At 38.3% G+C, this 20,542-nt stretch overlaps 1 protein-coding gene and 1 pseudogene across 1 annotated transcript; one reads left to right on the top strand and one right to left on the bottom strand.

The window, feature by feature from the left end:
- Positions 1-1,068: 1,068 nt before the first annotated feature.
- On the top strand, positions 1,069-2,133 carry LOC113272984 (putative ubiquitin-conjugating enzyme E2 38). The gene has a single exon (XM_026522760.1). The coding sequence runs from the start codon at positions 1,069-1,071 to the stop codon at positions 2,131-2,133; it is 1,065 nt and encodes a 354-aa protein (XP_026378545.1).
- A 504-nt stretch (positions 2,134-2,637) lies between these two features.
- On the bottom strand, positions 2,638-5,672 carry LOC113272983 (annotated as a pseudogene).
- Between the last annotated feature and the right edge of the window lie 14,870 nt (positions 5,673-20,542).

The raw sequence follows: 20,542 nt of genomic DNA, 5'->3' as shown, positions 1-20,542 counted from the left end.
TTCTTATATTCAGTTCTGGAAAATGTATGACCAAAGGAACTTCTTGGAAACTTCTATGCATCCAATCAATGGGAGATTCTGACATCAGGGGAAGATCTAAGGATATGATGTCGACATATTTGACTCTGAAATGTGAAGTTGTGTTGTACTCTTTTTCCCCTTAGATTGAGTTTAGTTTTTCTCACAGGGTTTTTGTTACTCGACGAGGCTTTAGCGAGGCAACCATAACTACACCAACTACATGATAAATGATAAAGACATGAAGATCGCATTGATATAATTTTTGAAAAATACCAGAAGCAAAGAAATGAAACTCGATAGTTTTTCAAGTGAAACCCTGCCAGAATCACCACAACAAAGCAAGGATTGAATCGCAATAATTTTCGGTACAAGTCAACTAGTAGTAGTGATACTATCATTGCATATCAATACTTGGGTTTTCCTAGCGAGGTTTTATTGAGGCAATAGACGTAGACTCATTGGTCATCAATGAGAAAACCACATCTGAAAAACTATATTCCAAGTACTACATGTGAAGCACCACATATAATACAATATTATTGGACTACATAAGGGAGAGTTTTGTAGGGTCTTGGGCCCAAGCAGCTTATATAGACGTGACCAAAATTCACCTTATAGTCTATATATAGAGACTTAAGCGTATGTAATATATGTAACTTATCTCTAATGAATAAGGGTGTCTCTTTTATTCTTCCAGAATCTAATTATACTAAAACAAATTATGAATTCTTAGTAGCGAAACAAGGGTAATTTGGACATTTGATATGAATGTATCTCTCTCCTTATCACGATTTTGTACATGCGGATTCTTGGGAGCCCATATCAAGATTTTGTATATTTGGGTCCTTGAGAGCCCATCATGAAAAAAAGTTGCAGTCTCTAAAATAGATTTCCGAAATGTGGGAATGCCGGAATGGCCACTGTAAAACTCCTTTTCGTGTGCAACTTCCTTTCCTAGTAGATCGATAAGAATCTTTTATTTTTTCGAGGAGAATCAACTTATATTTAAGGGACTCGAAACACGAGTTCGCTAAGAGTTTTCATTAGATGGCGATTCATCAAAAAGGGGAGGACGATGTTATAGCAAAGTCAAAAACCTTGAAATTCCCACAATTCGATATTATCAGCCCAACTGATGCTAATCATCATGATCTTATTAGTGATCATTATTTCTCATCGAACCATGATCATCTCAGTCAAAAAGCAACTGCTTATATAATGAGAGAGTGGAACATACTAAAAGACAGCCTCCCTAGTTTCATCTACGTTAGAGCTTTCGAGGGGAGAATTGATCTACTAACAGCTGTGATTATTGGACGAGCAGGTAGTCCTTTTCACCAAGGTTTATTTGTATTTGATATTCAATTCACTTCCGATTACCCAAACTCACACCCAAAATTTCAGCGTCGCTATGCTGATGGTTTACTTTTGAACCCTACTTTAAATCCTGGTCGTGATGTTTGTTATGCACAACTAAAACCTAAAAAGTATAGGATGTCACCAATGGAGTATAGCATGCTAGAGATATTATTGTCGATCCGAGTAAATATTATTACTTCAAAACCTGAACCTACTTGCTCCGGCCAATCTAGCCGTATTTTGCCCACCTTTTGGGGCTACTGGATGGAGAAAGAATATTTGACCTTCAACCAAGATATGTTTATGCTAAATTGTCAAACAATGATGTCGGTTCTTAATAAGCCACCAAAATGTTTGGAAGAATTTGTTGTTCAGCATTTCCGCGACCATGCAGAGAGCATACTAATTGCTTGCAAATCTTATATTGATCCTAGCCCTCCGAAGGTCGATAAATATGCTAGCAATAAGGATGAATACCGCATACAAGCGGATGACTCAGCATTCTCCACCACTACTACTCCAATCAAAGAAGAATGGGAAGAATACAAGATATCCATGAGGAACATATATGTTGAATTAGTAAAAGCGTTTATAAATAATGGGTCGAATATTTCCATGGAGAATTACGTTAATGATGAAGATCATAATAATGTAGCTCACATTGATGATGATGTGGTTGATATGAAAAATAAGCATAGGAACCTGGGCTTTTGGGTAAAATTACTTCAGTGTTGGAGATTCATGATAATATAGCTGACACTGATGATAATGTGGTTGATACGATTAATTAACATGGCAACCTGGGCTGGATTATTATGCTCCTTTATGATCGACCTGTGCTCCTCGGTCCTTTAACACTTAGGCATGGCAACTCATGCGATGATATTATCATTCCCTATTTAATTTTTCTTTTATTTTTAGAATATTGACGTTTGTTTAGCCAATTTGTGTCTCTCATTAGCCTTTATATGGAAGAAACTTAATTGAGATTGATGATTCTTGTGGGAGTTTTTATGATTCTTGAGTGTTGTTTAATTCTTTCTTATGTGATGCTATATCTTTTCTTGGTCTTTTTAGAGTATATAGCGTATCATGCGCCTCCTACGAAACTATCCTATTTATGTATAGGTGAAACAACAAACTGCGCTGAAAGCATTATTCTAGTAAATTATAAAAAGAATATGAATGTAGTATACACGGCTATATAGCTCATACAAATAATTACAACAACACGATAGAAAGACTGAAAATTAGCACTTAGCAGGCATCGTCCTCAGTTGATGCTTTTTTTCTTTTACGTTGTAGAAGACTGAAAATTGGTGTATCGGGTACAGGTATATACTTGACAAACCAACCAATAGGCCACGATACAGCTGCAATTCCAATACATGTAAACCACTGTACAACATTCAAGTTCGTAGTGTCTGCGAACTTTTTGAGAAATTCCACCATAACGACTTGAAGAATTAGAGTGAACGCAATAATCCCAAGAAATAACCTGTTCTTAAGTATTCCTTCAAACACATTCCTCTTCTCTAGCTTCCTTGCATTGAATTCGTTAAATATTTGACACAAAACAAAAGAGTTGAAGATAAGAATGTCCTTTACCTTTTCGTTTACTTTAAATATAGACTTGCCTTTAAACTGTAAGATCAAGAGAACTGATATTTGGTATATAGCTTGAGCCATAAGGTTTCTCCACATGACATTGCTTATCAATGGTGCAGTTCGTCCAATTGGTTTTGCTTTCATGAGCTCCTTGGTTGGTCTCTCAGTAGCTAGAGCAAGAGCACCCAAAGTATCCATGATTAGGTTCACCCATAACAATTGAACCGCTGTTAGTGGGACTTTACCTGCAGAAACTGCAGCAATGAAGTTGATAACTAGAGCTGCGACATTCACTGTAAGTTGAAACTGGATGAATTTCTGAATGTTGTTATAAACGCATCTTCCCCAGCTCACCATTGTAGCCACAGAAGCGAAGTTGTCATCCAGGATGACTATATCCGAACTCTCTTTTGCCACTTCTGTGCCTTGAATCCCCATAGAAAGACCAATATCAGCCTCCTTCAGGGCAGGTGCGTCATTTGTGCCATCTCCAGTCACTGCAACCACATGTCCTTTCTTTTTCAGGCATTGTACCATCAAGAGCTTGTGGAAAGGTGATGACCTTGCCATCACACGTATATTTTCCACCTTGTCCATTCTCTCGTCCTCTGTATAGTTCCTGAACTCCACACCTTCAACGACAACTCCACTATTTAACGCCTGATCATCTTTGAGTATTCCGCATTCTATGGCAATGGCTCTTGCTGTGAAAACATTGTCTCCGGTGATCATTTTGATGTGCACCCCAGCATCTTGGCATGCTCTTACAGCTCCCTCCACTCCTGGTCGGCACGGGTCCTTAATACCAACTAATCCTAACAAGGTAAGATTATCATCTTTTAATGACTGAAGAGTCTTTCCATCTTCCTTGTACTTTAACTCTTCGTCTGGGATTACTTTATGAGCGAAAGCAATGCATCGGAGACTATCTGCAGCCATATCTTGAATTATTTGCTCAAACCTTTTCATTTTGTCTTGGTCCATGGACGTCATGTCCCCGCTGGAGTCATAGTATTTTGAACATGTACCTAAAATCATCTCTGCAGCTCCTTTCCAATGTACGTGGGTTGTCGTATTCTCATGTGCCTTCTTTATTAAAACACCACTTCTTTTCTTCTCTGAGTTAAAAGCTTCCACATGTAAAATGGAGAAATCATGTTTTAACTCTTCTGTGCTCATTCCCAATTCAGAGACTGCCCAAGATAAAATTGTTTTCTCAGTCGGGCTTCCTGAAAATTCAGGCATTGTTCCTGAAGCAGATTGATAAACGGAACCTGTTGTGTTTAGACCAACTCCTTGGCAGAGAAGTCTTTGAATACCTGGCGCAATTTTTGATGCGGTGTAATCTACTATAACTTCTTCGCCGAGCCAGAATCGAGTCACCTGCATTTGGTTCAACGTAAGGGTCCCGGTTTTGTCAGTGCAGATGGTGGTTGCCGAACCCATGGTCTCACATGCTGAGAGTTTTCTTACCATAGCTTGATCAGCCATCATCCTTTTCATAGAGTAAGCTAGCGTGAGAGTGACTGCCAAAGGCAGGCCTTCTGGTATTGCCACAACCACAATTGTGATTGCAGCAGCAAAAATTCGAATCATTGAATTTATTATATCATCTGACTTCGTTTTGCCACCGTTATACTCTTTATTTCCCAAATCATCTTGTGTGTTACCGGTGAAGTACCGCACCAACAGGACGAGGAGAACGAGGAATGCCACCGTCAGACCAATCTTTCCTATATAAGTTGTCAGTCTGTCAAGCCGCTCTTGTAATGGAGTCCTCTCATCTGAATCACGAGTTATGGTACTCATCATTGCGCCCCAGCCAGTGTGCATGCCCACAGACGTAACAAGCATGTTACCGTACCCGTTAGCCACTTTCGCTCCAGATAACAAGAAAGGATTCTTTTCGGCACCAATTTCCACGTGATCACTCTCTCCAGTCATGCTCGATTCGTCTACGTGTAAGGAATGCCCGTTCAAGAAGGGTCCATCAGCTGGAATTTGATCTCCGATCTTTAAAGAAGCGACGTCTCCAACCACAATATCGAAGATAGATATCTGTTGCCTTCTCCCATTTCTCAAAACTTCAACTTTGATGTTATTGGTCACTTTTGATAATTTTTGGAACTGTCTCGACTGCCTATAATTGCTGCCGGCAGAAACAACCACGACAAGAAATACAGCAACAAATATACTCCCACCCTCATACCACCCTTCTTTCAACCCATGCTGCTTAATTCCAAACGCAAGAGCAAGAGTAGCAGCTACCAATAGTACAAGAATGATCAAATCCTTAAATGCTTCAAGAATAAAAAAATATATACCTTTTGGAGGAGGTTTTTGGTATGTATTGGAACCAAATATGGTTCGACGTTGTCTGATATTTTCAGCGTCATCGGTGATTCCATTTTCTGAATGGGCTCCGAGAACCTTTACAAGGTTTTCCATTCCCTCAAAGTGTTGATGAAGCAAATCCAACTTCTTATATTTTACTATGTCACTTAGCTTTTGTACATCTGCTTCACAAAACTTCAAGTACTTTTGATCATCATTGTTCCTCTTTGCTATGATCATTTAGCAAGTGACACGAAAACTCGAGAAGAATAAATGACTGCAAAGGCTATTCTCCATTTGTTAAGTGGCTTGCTGACAGTTTGAATGTTAGCCTTTTTATATGTGTACATGTTTATAGTATTGTGTGATCCTTTGATACTGAAAGATAATGAAAACTTCAGAAAATTTGATAGGAGCTAACTTAGTGTTTATGCTACAGTCTCAGAGATTGTAGTTAGTATCACACCAGGGAGAATCGAAGACTCAAATGGGACGAGAAGAGAAGAGAAAGAAAGGCCGAAAGGAAGAAGAGAAGATATAAGATTGTTCAGCAAACTATAGATATATAAGATTAAACAAAATGTTTATGATTATTTGGACTAAAGAGGAAAAAGTTTGCAAGAACAGAAGGTAGTAGACTCGTTGTTCGTACAACTTGGCACGGTATGATTATCTATGTATAGAAGGTTTGCACATCATCTTACAACCAGTGCACCGCTGGATGGTTGATTCGTATTTGTCAACTTGTAATCCTAAATTAAAAATTGGTTAAATCTTTGGAATGAATCGTGTATATATGTAAAGTGTCCAAGTGTGTGTATCTGAACATTTTATCTATAAATTTTCTTGCCGTCTTCTTCAAACAGAAGAAAGACGAAAGAGAAAGGCGGAAAAATCAATGAAGGAAATTACCTGGAACTACTGCGCATTCATTTGTTCGTCGACATGTCTCCCTCTGCTCTACATGTTCTACAAAATAAATTTAAAAATGAAGGCTATTATTGGGGCGTCACACTCCAATAGAGGAGCTTCACTTGGATTTTTAATGTCCAAAAAAAATGGTTATGGGATATCCTAACACATATATAAAATGTCTAAATTACCCTTTAACTAGAAGTGATTTTACGTCCAGGTTTCTTTTAATTCTAACCGTATAATTTTATTTGCATGTAATTTTACGTTCAGGTTTGGATTAGTTCCAACCGTAGAAGCTCATTTTACGTCCAGGTTTCTTTTAATTCCAATCGTAGAATCCAATTCTACGTCCAGTTTTCTTTAAGTTCCAATGGTAGAAGTGATTTTACGTCCAGGTTTGGAGATTTTACGTCCAGGTTTGGATTAATTACAACTATAAAATTTTATTTGCATGTAGTTTTACGTCCAAGTTTGAATTAGTTCCAACCGTAGAAGCTCATTTTACGTCCAGGTTCCTTTTAATTCCAACCGTAGAATCTGATTTTACGTCTAGGTTTGGATTATTTCCAACCGTAAAAGTGATTTTACGCCCAGGTTTGGATTATTTCCAACCGTAGAAGTTTATTTTACGGTCATTTTTTCTTCACCAAAAACTTTGTCCTAGAATTCACCAAGTATACAACAAAATTCGTTAATTTAATTGTTATCTAATTAAATTAAATTAAAATTAACTAAATAAGAGTTGTTTAGTCATTACAAAATTATTTGAGATAAAGGGTTTTTTATATTATTTATGGGTGACCCGTTTTTGTCCTATTAGATGACGTCCCTCTAATGGAATGTGACCCCCAATAATAGCCTTCTTAAAAATATACCAAGCGTTGAGTTCATGTTTTCAAGCCAAGGATTTGCTTATGAGAATTCTTTGATGGGCATGTCGCCATTTATGCAAGTAATTACTAGGGGTGCACATACCCTACCCATACCCGCCAACCCTACCCTACCCGCCAGTTTTTTAACCGTATCCTATCCTATCCACTATTTGGCGGGTAGGGTGGCGGGTAAAGAATTTCTTAACCGCCAGTAAACGGGTATAGGCCATATCCTACCCACCCTACCTAGAAGTGCACATACCCTACTCCTACCCGTCAACCCTACCCTACCCTCCAGTTTTTTAACCGTATCCTACCCTATCCATTATTTGGCGGGTAGGGTGGCGGGTAAAGATTTTCTTAACCGCTGGTAAACGGGTAGGGTGGCGGGTATAGGCCATATCCTACCCACCCTACCCGTTGTGCAGCCCTAGTAATTACACATATGATGTCCGAAAATGTTATATGAACAGCGGGATAACAGCTGAATACCAGCTGGTCATATGTGGCATGAAGATGTGTCTTCCTTTTCTGGCCCACGTCATCCCAACAATACACGTAACTATTAAATCTGGCGGCTTATATTGACGATCGTCCATTTTCATCATCTCTCCCTTTGCATTCATGTATTTCTTCGATCATCATCAGTTGAAAACCATTCGATCATATATTATATGACTTTGATTAAAAATAGAAAAGGATCAAAAAACTTAAATTGATATTGAATCCCATATTGCAACACAAATCTAGTAAGACCATGAAATTGTGATAAGAATAGTTTTGTTTAAGATTTATCCTCCCTCGGATCTTACAAAAATCCAAATCTATTCTCACCTTCTTCCATTTACTTCTCAAACTGGTTCCTGAATAATTCAAGAATCCAATTAATTAAACCCAAATCTTCCTAATCTTGTAACAATATACTATTCTAGACTTCCTATCAAGAATCCTGTAAACTTTTTTTACCTAAAAATTGAATGGTTTAGGAAAATGGTAATGATAATCTTTACGGTATCTTCTGTTATTTTATCAACCAAGAACAAAAATGATCGCAAAGAAAAACAGTAGCCATACTCTTAGGATAATCAAGGTTAGGGCTACACAACGGGTAGGGTGGGTAGGATATGGCCTATACCGGCCACCCTACCCGTTTATCGGCGGTTAAGAAAATCTTTATCCGTCACCCTACCCGCCAAATAGTGGATAGGGTAGGATACGGTTAAAAAACTGGCGGGTAAGGTAGGGTTGGCGGGTATGGGTAGGGTATGTGCACCCCTAGTAGGAATTGCTTTTAGACCAGTAGGGTAGGATAATTTCGAGCTTTACGCGCCACCCTACCCGTTTATTGGCGGTTAAGAAAATCTTCACCCGCCACCCTACCCGCCAAATAGTGGATAGGGTAGGATACGGTTAAAAAACTGGCGGGTAGGGTAGGGTTGGCGGGTATGGGTAGGGTATGTGCACCCCTAATCAAGGTTGCTATATGTACAGTTAGAAATCCTAAAGATTTTAGGAACAAAGAGATAAGGTGAACGTGGATAAAATCAAATTTACTTTTTTTACAGATGTACTTGCCACGTAGGATCAGCTGTCAACTAGCGTGTCATGTAGCACGATTGTATATTGTCTAGAAATTAGCATTTTCATACTATTAATTTATTTACTAAGCAAGTTCAGTAAATCCGTCCAAATGGACGGGGCTAGTTCATTAACTGAACCAAAAGAAGAACGACCAACTATGTCTTCGGGCGGGACTTGGGTTGGATCAACCCACCCAATCCATGCCCAACCCGAACGCTGGGTGGATATGGGCAACGTATTTCAAAATTTTGGGCAAGTTTCGGTATAATTTTTATGAACCCGAGTTAAATTTAGACAAGCATGGGCACAAATATTTCTAACCGAAACAACCCGCACAACCCGAAGAACTATATATAAAATGTTTTTTATAATTGGTATTATCATCTATTTAGAGAAATTTTGGATATTATCTTCAAATCTATTAATGAAAATATAAATTATATCTATCTGATTAATCATTCAATATGAAAAGAGTTTATATTATTGTAAATAATCTTCATTTATTTGGAAATTTGAAATAAAAGGAGCAATTAAATTTTATTATTACTAAATTTATTATTTTCACATTAACAAACTTGTATGTCTAGTGGAACTTGGGCCAACCCGAAAAATCCGGGGAACCCGAGGAACATAACTTGGGCGGACTTGGGTAACACCTCAATGGGTTCCACGGGTTTGATGGGCAATCTGGCAAAGAATTCCTAACTCGGGTTTGCCTCGTCCAAGCCTTCAAACCCGCCCAACCAACCAAAATCCCACCCCTAACTATGTCCACAGAAACTCGTGGAAAGCACACATCAAAGATTCATACGATCAAACATAAATTATTACTATGCTAATACAAAATTGAGAAATGGACATACATTATTTATTGTTTCTACTCTAGCATACTTTTCCATCCTTGATGGCCATAAAATTTGTTGACTTCATGCATTGTAAAACACAAAATTGGTCAAAAAGACCAAAACACAAAATTCCTGGGTCATATAGATTCTTAGCTTTTGATACTGTTTATATAGCCAAAAACCAGAAATATTCTGTTTATATAGCCAATTTGGATATTTGGCCCAGGAAAATTAAAAAAAAATGTCTCTTACCTAAAATACCCCCTAACCTTTTAAACCCTTCTTTTCAAAGAGAATTTATTTCTCTTCCCTTCCCGCAGAGCTCTGCAGAACCTCCTCTTCCCTTCCCACAGAGCTCTGCAGAAATCGGCAATTCAAGTGACGGATAATCTTGTCCTTCTCATCTAGTTCATTTTTTAACTTGGAAACATCATCTTCATCTGTGTTCTCTTCTTCATCACCAAACAAGAAGTCTGCAGAACCTCCTCTTCAGCTCTGCAGAAATCGGCAATTCTGAGCTCGTTTTTTTTCTTCAGATCTCCGTTATCAATCATGATGATTAGCGATTGTTTAATACGTTTGTAGAATCCAAGTTTCATCTAATCGAAGTTTCATCAATTGGAGTTTCATCTAATCGAATTTTCTGAGTTAGTTTTGAAGCAATTGAAGTTTCTATAATAGCGTCGAATCGGTAAGTTTCAATTTGTCCAATTGAAGTTTCTCTGTCGATTTTGAAGCAATTTTTAGTTGTTGATGATTAATTTTTGATTTTAGTTGTTGATTTTGAATATCCAGGTTTTAGTTGATTATGTGACTGGTAAATTTTTCAATTTGTCCATTATTTGGGTTTGTCTCGAATCATGTTTTCTAGGGTTTAGTAATCTAATTTTCAATGCAATATACACAGATGTGAAGTTTTGTGTGTTCAATTGTGATGTGAACTGAATTAGTATGTACTGCTGCTAATTTGTTTACATATTATCAATTGAATATATCCAGATTCATAAGATTTGTTTTTATATATTCCTTTTGAAGATGGATCGTCATTTTCTCTGTGTGGTTATCCGGGGTACCGATGCGTGTCCATACCAAGTTACTACGAAGTAAACAGTTGATGAGTTGAAGGCGCATGTCTGTTCTTATTGGAATATCATTTTACCGGACTCAATTCAGTTTGTATTTTACTATGAGGGGAGAAGCAATGTTGTTGAAAATGATGTGAAGCTCTGTTCTTTCTTGTCAATGTGTATTGTTAACCAGTTGTCTTTCTTGGAGCTTCGTTTATTTGAACGTGTTCCTCTTCGTGCTCCTGATTTTTTTCGTGAACCTACTACGAGCAAGTTTCGTTTAACACCAGACCCTAGCAGAGATCAGTTGGTTAATCCTTGTCATCTTCCGAGCAGCCGTATAATGAGCGAGTTTCGTTTAGCACCAGACCCTAGCAGAGATCAGTTGGTTAATCCTTGTCATCTTCCGAGCAGCAGTAGAATGAGCGAGTTTCGTTTAGCACCAGACCCTAGTAGAGCTCAGTTGGTTAATCCTTGTCATATTCCGAGAAGCAGTAGAATGAGCGAGTTTCGTTTAGCACCAGACCCTAGAAGAGATCAGTTGGTTAATCCTTGTCATATTCCGATCAGCAGTAAAGTTACTCCTACATCTACAATGACGGAGTTGATTTTAGCTCAGTCACCTATTCCTTCCTCTCAAGAGCTTGTTTCTTCTCAAGATATCCCCATGTCTCAAGAACGTACATACAATGGAAAGTTGGCAATTAAAAGATCTTTCAAGGCGTCTGAATGGGAGTTTATTATAAAAGGTGTTGGTCAAGATTTTTATGGAGGACGAGATGAAGCTCGTCTTGTTGTTGAGAAATATAACCTTTTTTTTGGTCGCAGGGTGAGAGTCGTCAAGAGCAATCCAGAACGATATACGGTGGAATGTTATTACAAGGAGAAATTGGAATGCGACTGGATGTTCCATGCAGCTCCCAAGACTTCCAATGTGAAGGGTCAATTATTCCTCAAGGCATATAACGGGGAACATAAATGTTGTGCTGGTTATAGTGATGGAACAAAGGATGATACCGTTAAGCGCGAACTTATCAAGAGTTTGATATTTGAGCAGATTGAACAAAATCCCAACAAGAAAGCCAGGGATATTGTTAGAGAACTCAAAAGTGATTATGGGTTGGAAGTGAGCTACGATCAGGCGCATGCCGGGAAAGAATTATGTTTCAAGGAATTGTATGGCAAGGACATTAAATCATACACTTACTTGAGATGGTGGTGTGAAGCCGTGAAGAAACAGGATCCAGGTAGTATGGCTGATTTAGTTGTTGAAGGTGGCGAGTTTAAGAGTTTGTTCTTAGACTTCGATGCTTGCATCTCTGGTTTCAAATATTGTCGCCCGGTACTGTTCTTGGATGCAACTTTCCTAACTGGAAAATTTAGGGGTTGTCTTATGGCGGCTACCGGGAAGAATGCGAATAATGGTACATCTTCTTTTATTTTTGATGTCATAAAAAAAAAATTTATGTCAGATTATCGCTGGATGAAACCGGTTTCATCCTTAACTGGTGAAGTCAGACTAGAGAATGAAACTAGTTTCATTTTGTACAATAGCAGTTTCAGTCAGTTTGATATGATTTTTTATTTTTGTGTTTGTTTTGTTTCTGTAAGAATATTTCCTCTGGCATATGGTATCGTATCAGCTGAAACTGTTGAGAATTGGCATTGGTTCTTGAAGAAACTAGAATCCATCTTGGGTCCTCGTGTACTAACTTTTATTTCGGATCGCCATGAGGGTTTGATCCAAGGGATTCGTGATGTTTTCCCAACTTTCTATCATGCTTGGTGTTACCAGCATTTGAAGGATAATGTCCGCAGTAAGACCAACAAGAAAAAGGGAGAGCATTGTGCTGCGATGGGTTTGTTCAAAGAATGTTTCTATTCATCGACTCATGAAGGATTTGATCAGGGTATGCAAAAGTTGAAGGATATGGGATGTGATGGTCTTCACAAATTCTTGAGTGAGATTCCAGTGGAATGTTGGTCCAATGCACATTGTCTGGGCTGTCGTTACGGCGACATGTGTTCAAACATTGCAGAGTCCTTTAACTCTTGGATCAAGGAAGCAAAAGGTATGCCTATTTCAACACTTGTTAACTGGATCAGACTTAAAATTATGGAACAGATGAGTACAAGGAAGAGGAAGGGGGCGACGTATAAAGGATTCATTAGTCCCAGGCTAGAGAAAAAAGTGTTGGATTCCATTCGTTCTGGTGTCCAGTAGAGAATAACCAAGTCTGGTGACATGGAGTGGGAAGTTTTTGATGGAAAGCACACGCATGCTGTTATTGCGAAGTTTCAGTGCAGCTGTAGAGTTTAGTTTACTGAGAAGTTCCCTTGTGATCACGCTGTTGCGTATGCATTCAAATAACATCAATGTTTACGAGTACATTAATCCGTATTTCAGCATTGCTAGCTTCCGTGCTTCGTATGATCGTCCTATCAAGCCCATTCCTGATTACGACAAGCCTATTGATGTTGCTACTGGAGATCTCGTGAACCCACCAACTGTCGTAGGAAAAAAACATGGTAGGCCGAAGAAGAAGCGGATTCCTAACACAGGTAGTGAAAGTTTCAAGAGACCAATTACGTGCAGTAACTGCCATACTCAGGCACATCATAACAAGACGACGTGTCCTCATCCTCCTGCGAAAAAGCAACGTTAAGTACCTGCTTAAGAACATCTCCAGCCTTCATTTCTTTTGTGCAGCTTTTTACCATGATATCTTTTATTAGCTTTTTACCATGATATCTTTATTAGTTTATTCTTCTCTGCAGCCTCTTGTTGCACATTTAAGATTCATTTACCTTGAATTATATTTTTGCAACTAGTATTTACCTTGGATTGTTTCTTTTGTTCATAAAAATATATCTTATGGAAATATTTTTTAAAGTATTTCTCTTCATTTTTATAATATATATCTTTTAGTCTTATGTTAATTGTTTAATTGCACATTCCCTTCAGTTTTTCACTGTAAAATTTGAATGTTTGCGAAGATTCAAATTTAATTGTACAGGATGTAACCAGTTTCATCCTGCCTATTCTGGAAAAAATGAGATTTTTGGCCAGGATGAAACTGGATTTCATCCATCACATATGGACAGAAAAACTATTCTTTGTCAACCTGCACACTCTGAAAACATTTTTTATACAGGCTTTTATGTAACCAGTTTCATCCAAGCCTGGTTACAATCTGACAAGAAAATTGAAGTTTTATACAGGCTAGGATGTAACCAGTTTCATCCAAGCCTGGTTATATTTTCAACCTGCAAATTTAATCATTTCTGGCTAACATATTCAAACACAACCATCATGAAATTAAAGTATAGGCATTTTTCAGTGAAGGAGTTCATATTTTAATTAAGACGAATCCACGGATCACAACTGTATGCGAAGACATAGTTCAACAAAAAAAAAGTACTACCAAATGAACTACATTAATAAAAAATTTCTAAACAACCTAAACACATCAAACTTTCCAGCAGCTATTCTCATCAGTTAGGATTTCATATGCCAGATTGATTCGTCTTGTGCCCATCTCCTCTCCAATAGTATCTTTGCCTTCAAAGGAGTAACCGTCTGTCATTGCCCATTCCATGTAATAGATAACATACATAATCGAATCATCACTGCAAGACAAAATAATATGTAATGTCAGTTTAACGATCTGGAAAAAAATGTAATGTCGGTTCAAACTTCGTTTCAGTTTGTATGTTATAATCTCATTTCAAAGAGTTAACGACCTACCTTTCGCACTGTTGTGGACAATCTGATTGAACGACGACATCAACGTCATCCATACTAGTACTTTGAATTTGAACTTGGAAGAGATGATTTATTCTTTCCGCCATCATTTGAGCTTCTTTTAAATAGTTTGAAGAACCTAGGCGAGAATTGTAGTGTGTCCAAGTTCTTCCATGGATGTCAAGGTGAAGCAATGTGAAATGTTCTTTCTCATTCAGCATTGGGATGAACAAGTGTTGCGTTTCGACATCAATCTTTTGCAATTCAGCATTTATCATTTTTGCAGCGTCCAACTCATCTCCCGCAATGACATCAGCCTGAATACAAATTTGAATCAAAACCAGTTAATCCATATTTTTTAAGTGAATGAAACTCAATTAAATCCTGTCATTAATGCTAGATGAAAACCAGTTTCTGCAGGTATCATATGAAACCAAGTTACATCCTATATATAATAGCTAGATGAAACTCAGTTTTATCCTACACTAGTGAGAGAATTATATTTCAAGCAACAAATGCAAGCCAGGTACATCCTACACTAACTTAAAAGTTATATGAAAACAAATTGCAGACCTAAGTTCATTCATTTTAAAATGTAGTATTCAAAATTTATACCCATGCAAGCGCGCTGAGAAAGATTGACTTGGAGTATCCTTTGGTATCACCGCCATATTGAAACAATTGTCTCCATTTTTAGATTTTAAACTCCAAAATAGTGTTCACTAATGGGTGATTGAAAACAAGTTGCTGGATGTGTTCTCCACTGATACATACACCTCAATTGGACTTCCAAACGCATTCGCTGCATTTAAACAAGTTCATATAATTTAGTATAAACTTAGCAGTACTTTTACAGAAATAAGAAAAGTAGAATGAAAAAAACAACAACAAAAGAATGCGGATACGTACCTTACTTTTACAGTTACAAAGTACTCCTTTATTAACTTCTCTTCAGCTTGTCTTATTCCGTTCATCAAGTAATTTTTCCACAGCTTGTTGTTCCTTGTTAACTTCCTCAACTTATCGTCCTTACCCTTCTTCTCTGCACGCTCATCATCATCTGATACAAACTTGTTATTTCTAGCCCTTTTATATACGTTCTTCACTCTATTCTCAAGCGATCCAATAACTGCCAGAGGTTCTGCTGCGACAATTTCTTCTTGGTTGATTTCTGATGCAGGAACTGGTGCTAGAGGTTCTGCTCTAGGAACTGGTGTTACAGGTTCTGCTTCGGGAATATTGTCAGCTTCCTCCACAGGTTTGTTCATCTCTTGAGTGATGTCTTCTTTAGGAACATCCTTCTCCACAGGTTTATTGATGAGTGCTAAAAAGTGCATATTTCTATATATTTTTCTTGGCATTTAACTCATCTTTTGTGCATTAATTCTACATTTTATCCCATATTCTGTATTTTCTTTGTTTTCAAGAATAAATATTTTATTAATTAATTTTGCATTTTTAGGTAATAAATAAAGTTTGGATGAATAGCGGAGCGGAAAAGAGCAGAAAAGCGGTGAAAAGCCGGGAGGAATTGCACAAGGAAGCCGCGAAGAATGTTGTGCACAAGGCCAAAAGGCTATAAGTGGGCTTGAAGAGGAAGAATTGTTCTTAAAGAAGATATGGGCTTGGCATACCCAAGGCCCAAAACCCTCACCCAAAATCCATACCCGTTTTCCCTTTCTAGTCGTTAGATTGGATCATCTCAGCATCCTACGGTCGCAGCATCGCCAGTACATCAAAGTCTGAAATTCCTGACCAACACTACAACACCTAACTCCATCTCACGCCGTTAGTTTTGTTGTATCTCTTCATCCGACGGTTGCTGAAAGCTATGTTCCATCTTATCGTTGGATGCATTTCAGATGGATCGATCCAACGCCTATCACTCGCCGAATATCGAAATCTGATGCGTCCGATCAACACCGGAACACCAAACCCTATCTACCCTAACCGATCACACTTTTCTCTCACTCGATTTCTTCTATTCTCCTTTCTTCTTCACAGCAACCTCCACCACCTGCTCCTCCACCTGCTACACCCATGTCCGCCACCAACTCCTCAACCACCACCATAATCACCACGTACACCGCTCCACACCCATCATCACATACCCCTTCTCTTAGCGGTCTACTTTTCCATTTTTACACGGCTCTATGAAACCCTAGGCGTGTACAAATGGTAAACTAGGTTAAGCTAAAGACGCAAATTGAAAGCAACATGAGATGTAGGAGACGCACAAGAGGGATGGGTCGAAATCAAAATCAAATTTCAGAGAGTTGGTATAATTTAATTTCGATTTAGGTGAAACCCTAATTTTTGGGGATTTTGATATTTTGATGTTGCATGTATAAATAGGGGATGTGTGGGAGGATTTGAACTCATGCCTGGATTAGCCAGAGCACCACCTCAGAGGCCTGGACTAGCCAGTGCCCTCAATTATCCATGTTCTGTGAATTTCAATTATAGTTCTTAATTCAGTTAATTTCAATTTCAATTTCAAATAATAATTATGTTTATCATGTTCTAATTTCATGTGCTAGGGTTTAGATGAAACTCTTGATTGTATGTTAAGATAGTTAGTAATCATGTCATTGTTCTTGTAGTGCTAAAAATGAGTTAGGACTGCTAGTAGCCATTTGAACAAGCAAGCATGTGATCAGCTGTGCTGTAGAAAGACAGCTGATGCTAGGGGTAAGTGAGTGATAATGGTTAAAAATTCAGTACATTAGAAGGATTGTTCCCAAATGCCTTAGAGTTGATAGATTAATTGGTTGTGCAAGTAAACCTGTGATCAGCTGTGCTGTAGAAAGACAGCTGATGCTAGGGGTATGCTAGTAAAATTAGTTGATAAATCACCCATTATAGTATTTCCTGAGATGAAACAAGACATGATTCGATTAGATGCTTCCTTAGCTTAGGATCAAGAAGTAGATTCAAAGACCCTAGTACCTTCATTCTATACTTCACTGCCTTTGGCTCATTGCCATTGTAACTGTCACTGCCACTGTCACTTACTGTCACTGCTTAGCTTAGGAAACTTCAACTACAAACACAAGTCCCTATGGATTCGACCCGTTCTTGCACAAACTACAACCGACATCGTCCACTTGCGGTTTAACAAGTAGGCTTTCTTTTACTCTTATTTTCTACATCTTTAAGAGTCTACCAAGTTTTTGGCGCCGCTGCCGGGGACTTGGCGTTGTGTGTTAAGTTTTTCTTGTGTCTTGCATCATTTTTGCATTGCATTCTAGTATAAGCATTCTAGTATAAGCATTTTTGCATTTCTTGCATCATCCTGCATTCCTTGATTTCTTCCCTGTTCACTGCCTCTGCTGCTGCTGGTGCTCTTGTGCTGCTGTGGTGCTCCTACTTGTGCCAGGCCAAGACTCCTGTGAGCTGCTGGGCTTGTTGCTGTGCTGCTAAGGCTGAAACTTGCTGAACCAAAGTTGCAGCTAGAACCCAAGCCCTGAACTGGTGAAGCTGTTGAGCCTTGATTGCTGCTGATCTGCTCCTGCTGCTGAGCCTTGATTGCTGCTGCTGGTGCCAGAACTGCTGCCTGAAGCCTACCTGTGCTGCCTGGTGCTGCTGTTGTTTCCTGCCAGGCCAAGCCTGTTGTTGTTGCTGAGTTGATCTGGTGTTGTTGTCTGCTGCTGCTGTAGCTAGAACAAAACACAACTGGGCTACACAAGCCAAAGAAGAAAGACCAAAGCCCAACTAGGCCTTGAGTGTTGAAGCCAAAGCTTAGGGATGATCCAAAGCCCAACTGGGCTTTTGCAACTAAACTGAACAGCTGGGTTGTGCTTCAAAGGTAAGCCTAAACCCATTAAGAGAACCCAACCTGTGGGCTTCCATTTTTAATTTGTGGGCTTGTAATAATTTTTTCCATTTTTTTGTTGGGCTTGTAATTTAAGTTAACTTTTGGGTTTGTATTTGAGCTTAACTATGGGATTGTCCCTATCAAAATTTTAGGCTTCAAAAACCCAACAAACAACCTAAACAAGTTTAACTGAACCTGCCAAGACAAAAATGGGCCAAAACTAAATTTCAAAAACAAGGCTGTGCTTAGTTTTAAAAAAAAAATTTGGGCTTCACCAATAGTGGGCCTACAAAATTCAAAGTTTTAAAACAACTCCCAAACCCAACAGCTAGGGCCTCGATCTTTGGCTAACTGAGAGCCCAACAATAAAAAAAAAACTCGCAGCTGGACCTCGTCTCTGATTTCAACTCGTTAGTTGGGAATCGTCCAAACTTCTGAGCTGGGTCGTGCATCCTCCATCAATGTGGGCTTTGCTCCCTTTAAAAAACCAAAAATTTTCTAAAACCCATTAAAAACCAAATTTCTTTTCCAAACCCGACAAAACCAAATGTTACCCATAAAAACCAAATTTTGGGCTTTGTAACATAGTTACTTAGCTTTTGAGCCCAATCATGTATAGATCTTGGTCTACAGTTGGGGAATACAACAAATCCCTTAGAGAACTTGCGTGTGGACATACTTCACGTTATGAACCTCCCATAGACCATGATGTCAATAGTCATAGGAATTATTATGGACATTTTCAAAGTCCCGAGCCTCAATACATGAACCCTAATGACTATTCACACATGCATCATTCGCCACAACGTGAAAATGAACATTTTGTTAATACCTCACTCACACAATCATCTCTTGTGGATCAATTAGAAGCTCGAATCGCAGCTTTAGAAATGCAATCACATGAGGAATCCGTCACATCTAATTTTCTTAGGCAACCTGAAATCTATGCATGTCCCGCATGTGGTAGTTTAGACCACCCTGTTGAGAATTGTCATATTTTGCATAATTTTAGGCAATCTAGAGAAAATCCAAGGTATGAAATGCCCATAAATTGTGAGAATGGTAGTCATTGGGACCATAATCAATCCTTTGAGGGTTGCGATCAATCTTTTGTAAACCCTAATGACCATGCACACATGTACCAATCACCACAATTTGAACATGAAGAATTTTGTACTCCCATGAATTTAGACTCCACCACAAAAGCTTTCAGACTCAGTGAGCAAAACTTCGATAGATCTACATCACGAATTCAGGCATATTTAGATCAGATTTTGCTTCACCTACAAAAGGAGGAAATTCATGAGGAAATGTATGTTGTCCCTAATGAAGTGTCTAGTCCCATTCATGTAAATGATGTTGAATATGAACCTAATTTAGAGGAACATGAATCGACTAATGACACCACCACTTTTAATGAGGACCAATATGCATGCTACCATGATGATGATTATGATGATATGTTAGAAGAACATGAAAATATTGTGGAACCTGTTGGTTCAATAACATATGGCTTCTCGCCCTCGACCTTCATGAATGTTGTTTTTTCTAATACTCATTGTAATTCATATGATTTTGATATTGACATGGGATTCGTACAATTATTCTGCGAAGATGAGCATGACATAGGAATAGTTGAATCTTTTGTAGACACTAATGCTAATATGCATGAAAATATATTTGATGTGTCTGATTCTCTACCTAGGTCACATTGTGATATTTCTCCTGATTTGCCGATGCATGAGAATAAATTTGTTGATGATGTTGATGACTCTGATTGTGATCTTGCCAATTTGTTTGATGATTGTGAGCATGTTGTGACACGTGTAGAAGACTTAGGAGATGTTGATGTGATTAGTAATGATGTGTCTATCGTCCTACATAAGTCACAATCTGATGGCCTTCCACCCAACCTAGATTTGGTTTGTACCCATATTGTCAAACCGACTTTTCTGAGAGTCCCTAATCTAGGTTTGGAACTGTGTGCTTCCCAAGTCCTTTTGGACTATTTTGCATCTAAGTATAATATCTTTGAGGAGCCACAGTTGGAATTAGCATGTTTGCCCGTCCCTAGCACAGTTCACTTTGAGTTAGACCTTGTACATGATGAACCCCCAAAACTGCGAGATTTTGTATCCAAAATTTTATCTGTTGAAAAATCCAGGTTTGGGGGTAGCTCATTTTGTTTCACAGCTTCACTTGCATGCCTATCATATTATTATTGTGTGAAGCTGTTGAAATATCTACACTTTTTCTTTTGGGTTGATCCTCAACTCTTTAGATTGTTAGTGTATGGTGAATTTTTTGTATATAATCCAGTAGATAAAATTTCTTAAAACCCTTTTGTTCCTTTTGTATATATTTTGCTAATCCAATAT

The sequence above is a fragment of the Papaver somniferum genome, chromosome 4 (genome assembly GCF_003573695.1).
Source record: "Papaver somniferum cultivar HN1 chromosome 4, ASM357369v1, whole genome shotgun sequence".
Taxonomy (NCBI): domain Eukaryota; kingdom Viridiplantae; phylum Streptophyta; class Magnoliopsida; order Ranunculales; family Papaveraceae; genus Papaver; species Papaver somniferum.
This window is presented reverse-complemented; position numbering and strand designations above follow the sequence as displayed.

Coding starts and splice junctions, on each gene's coding strand:
- LOC113272984 (XM_026522760.1), top strand. CDS start 1,069: ATGGCGATTCATCAAAAAGGGGAGGACGATGTTATAGCAAAGTCAAAA.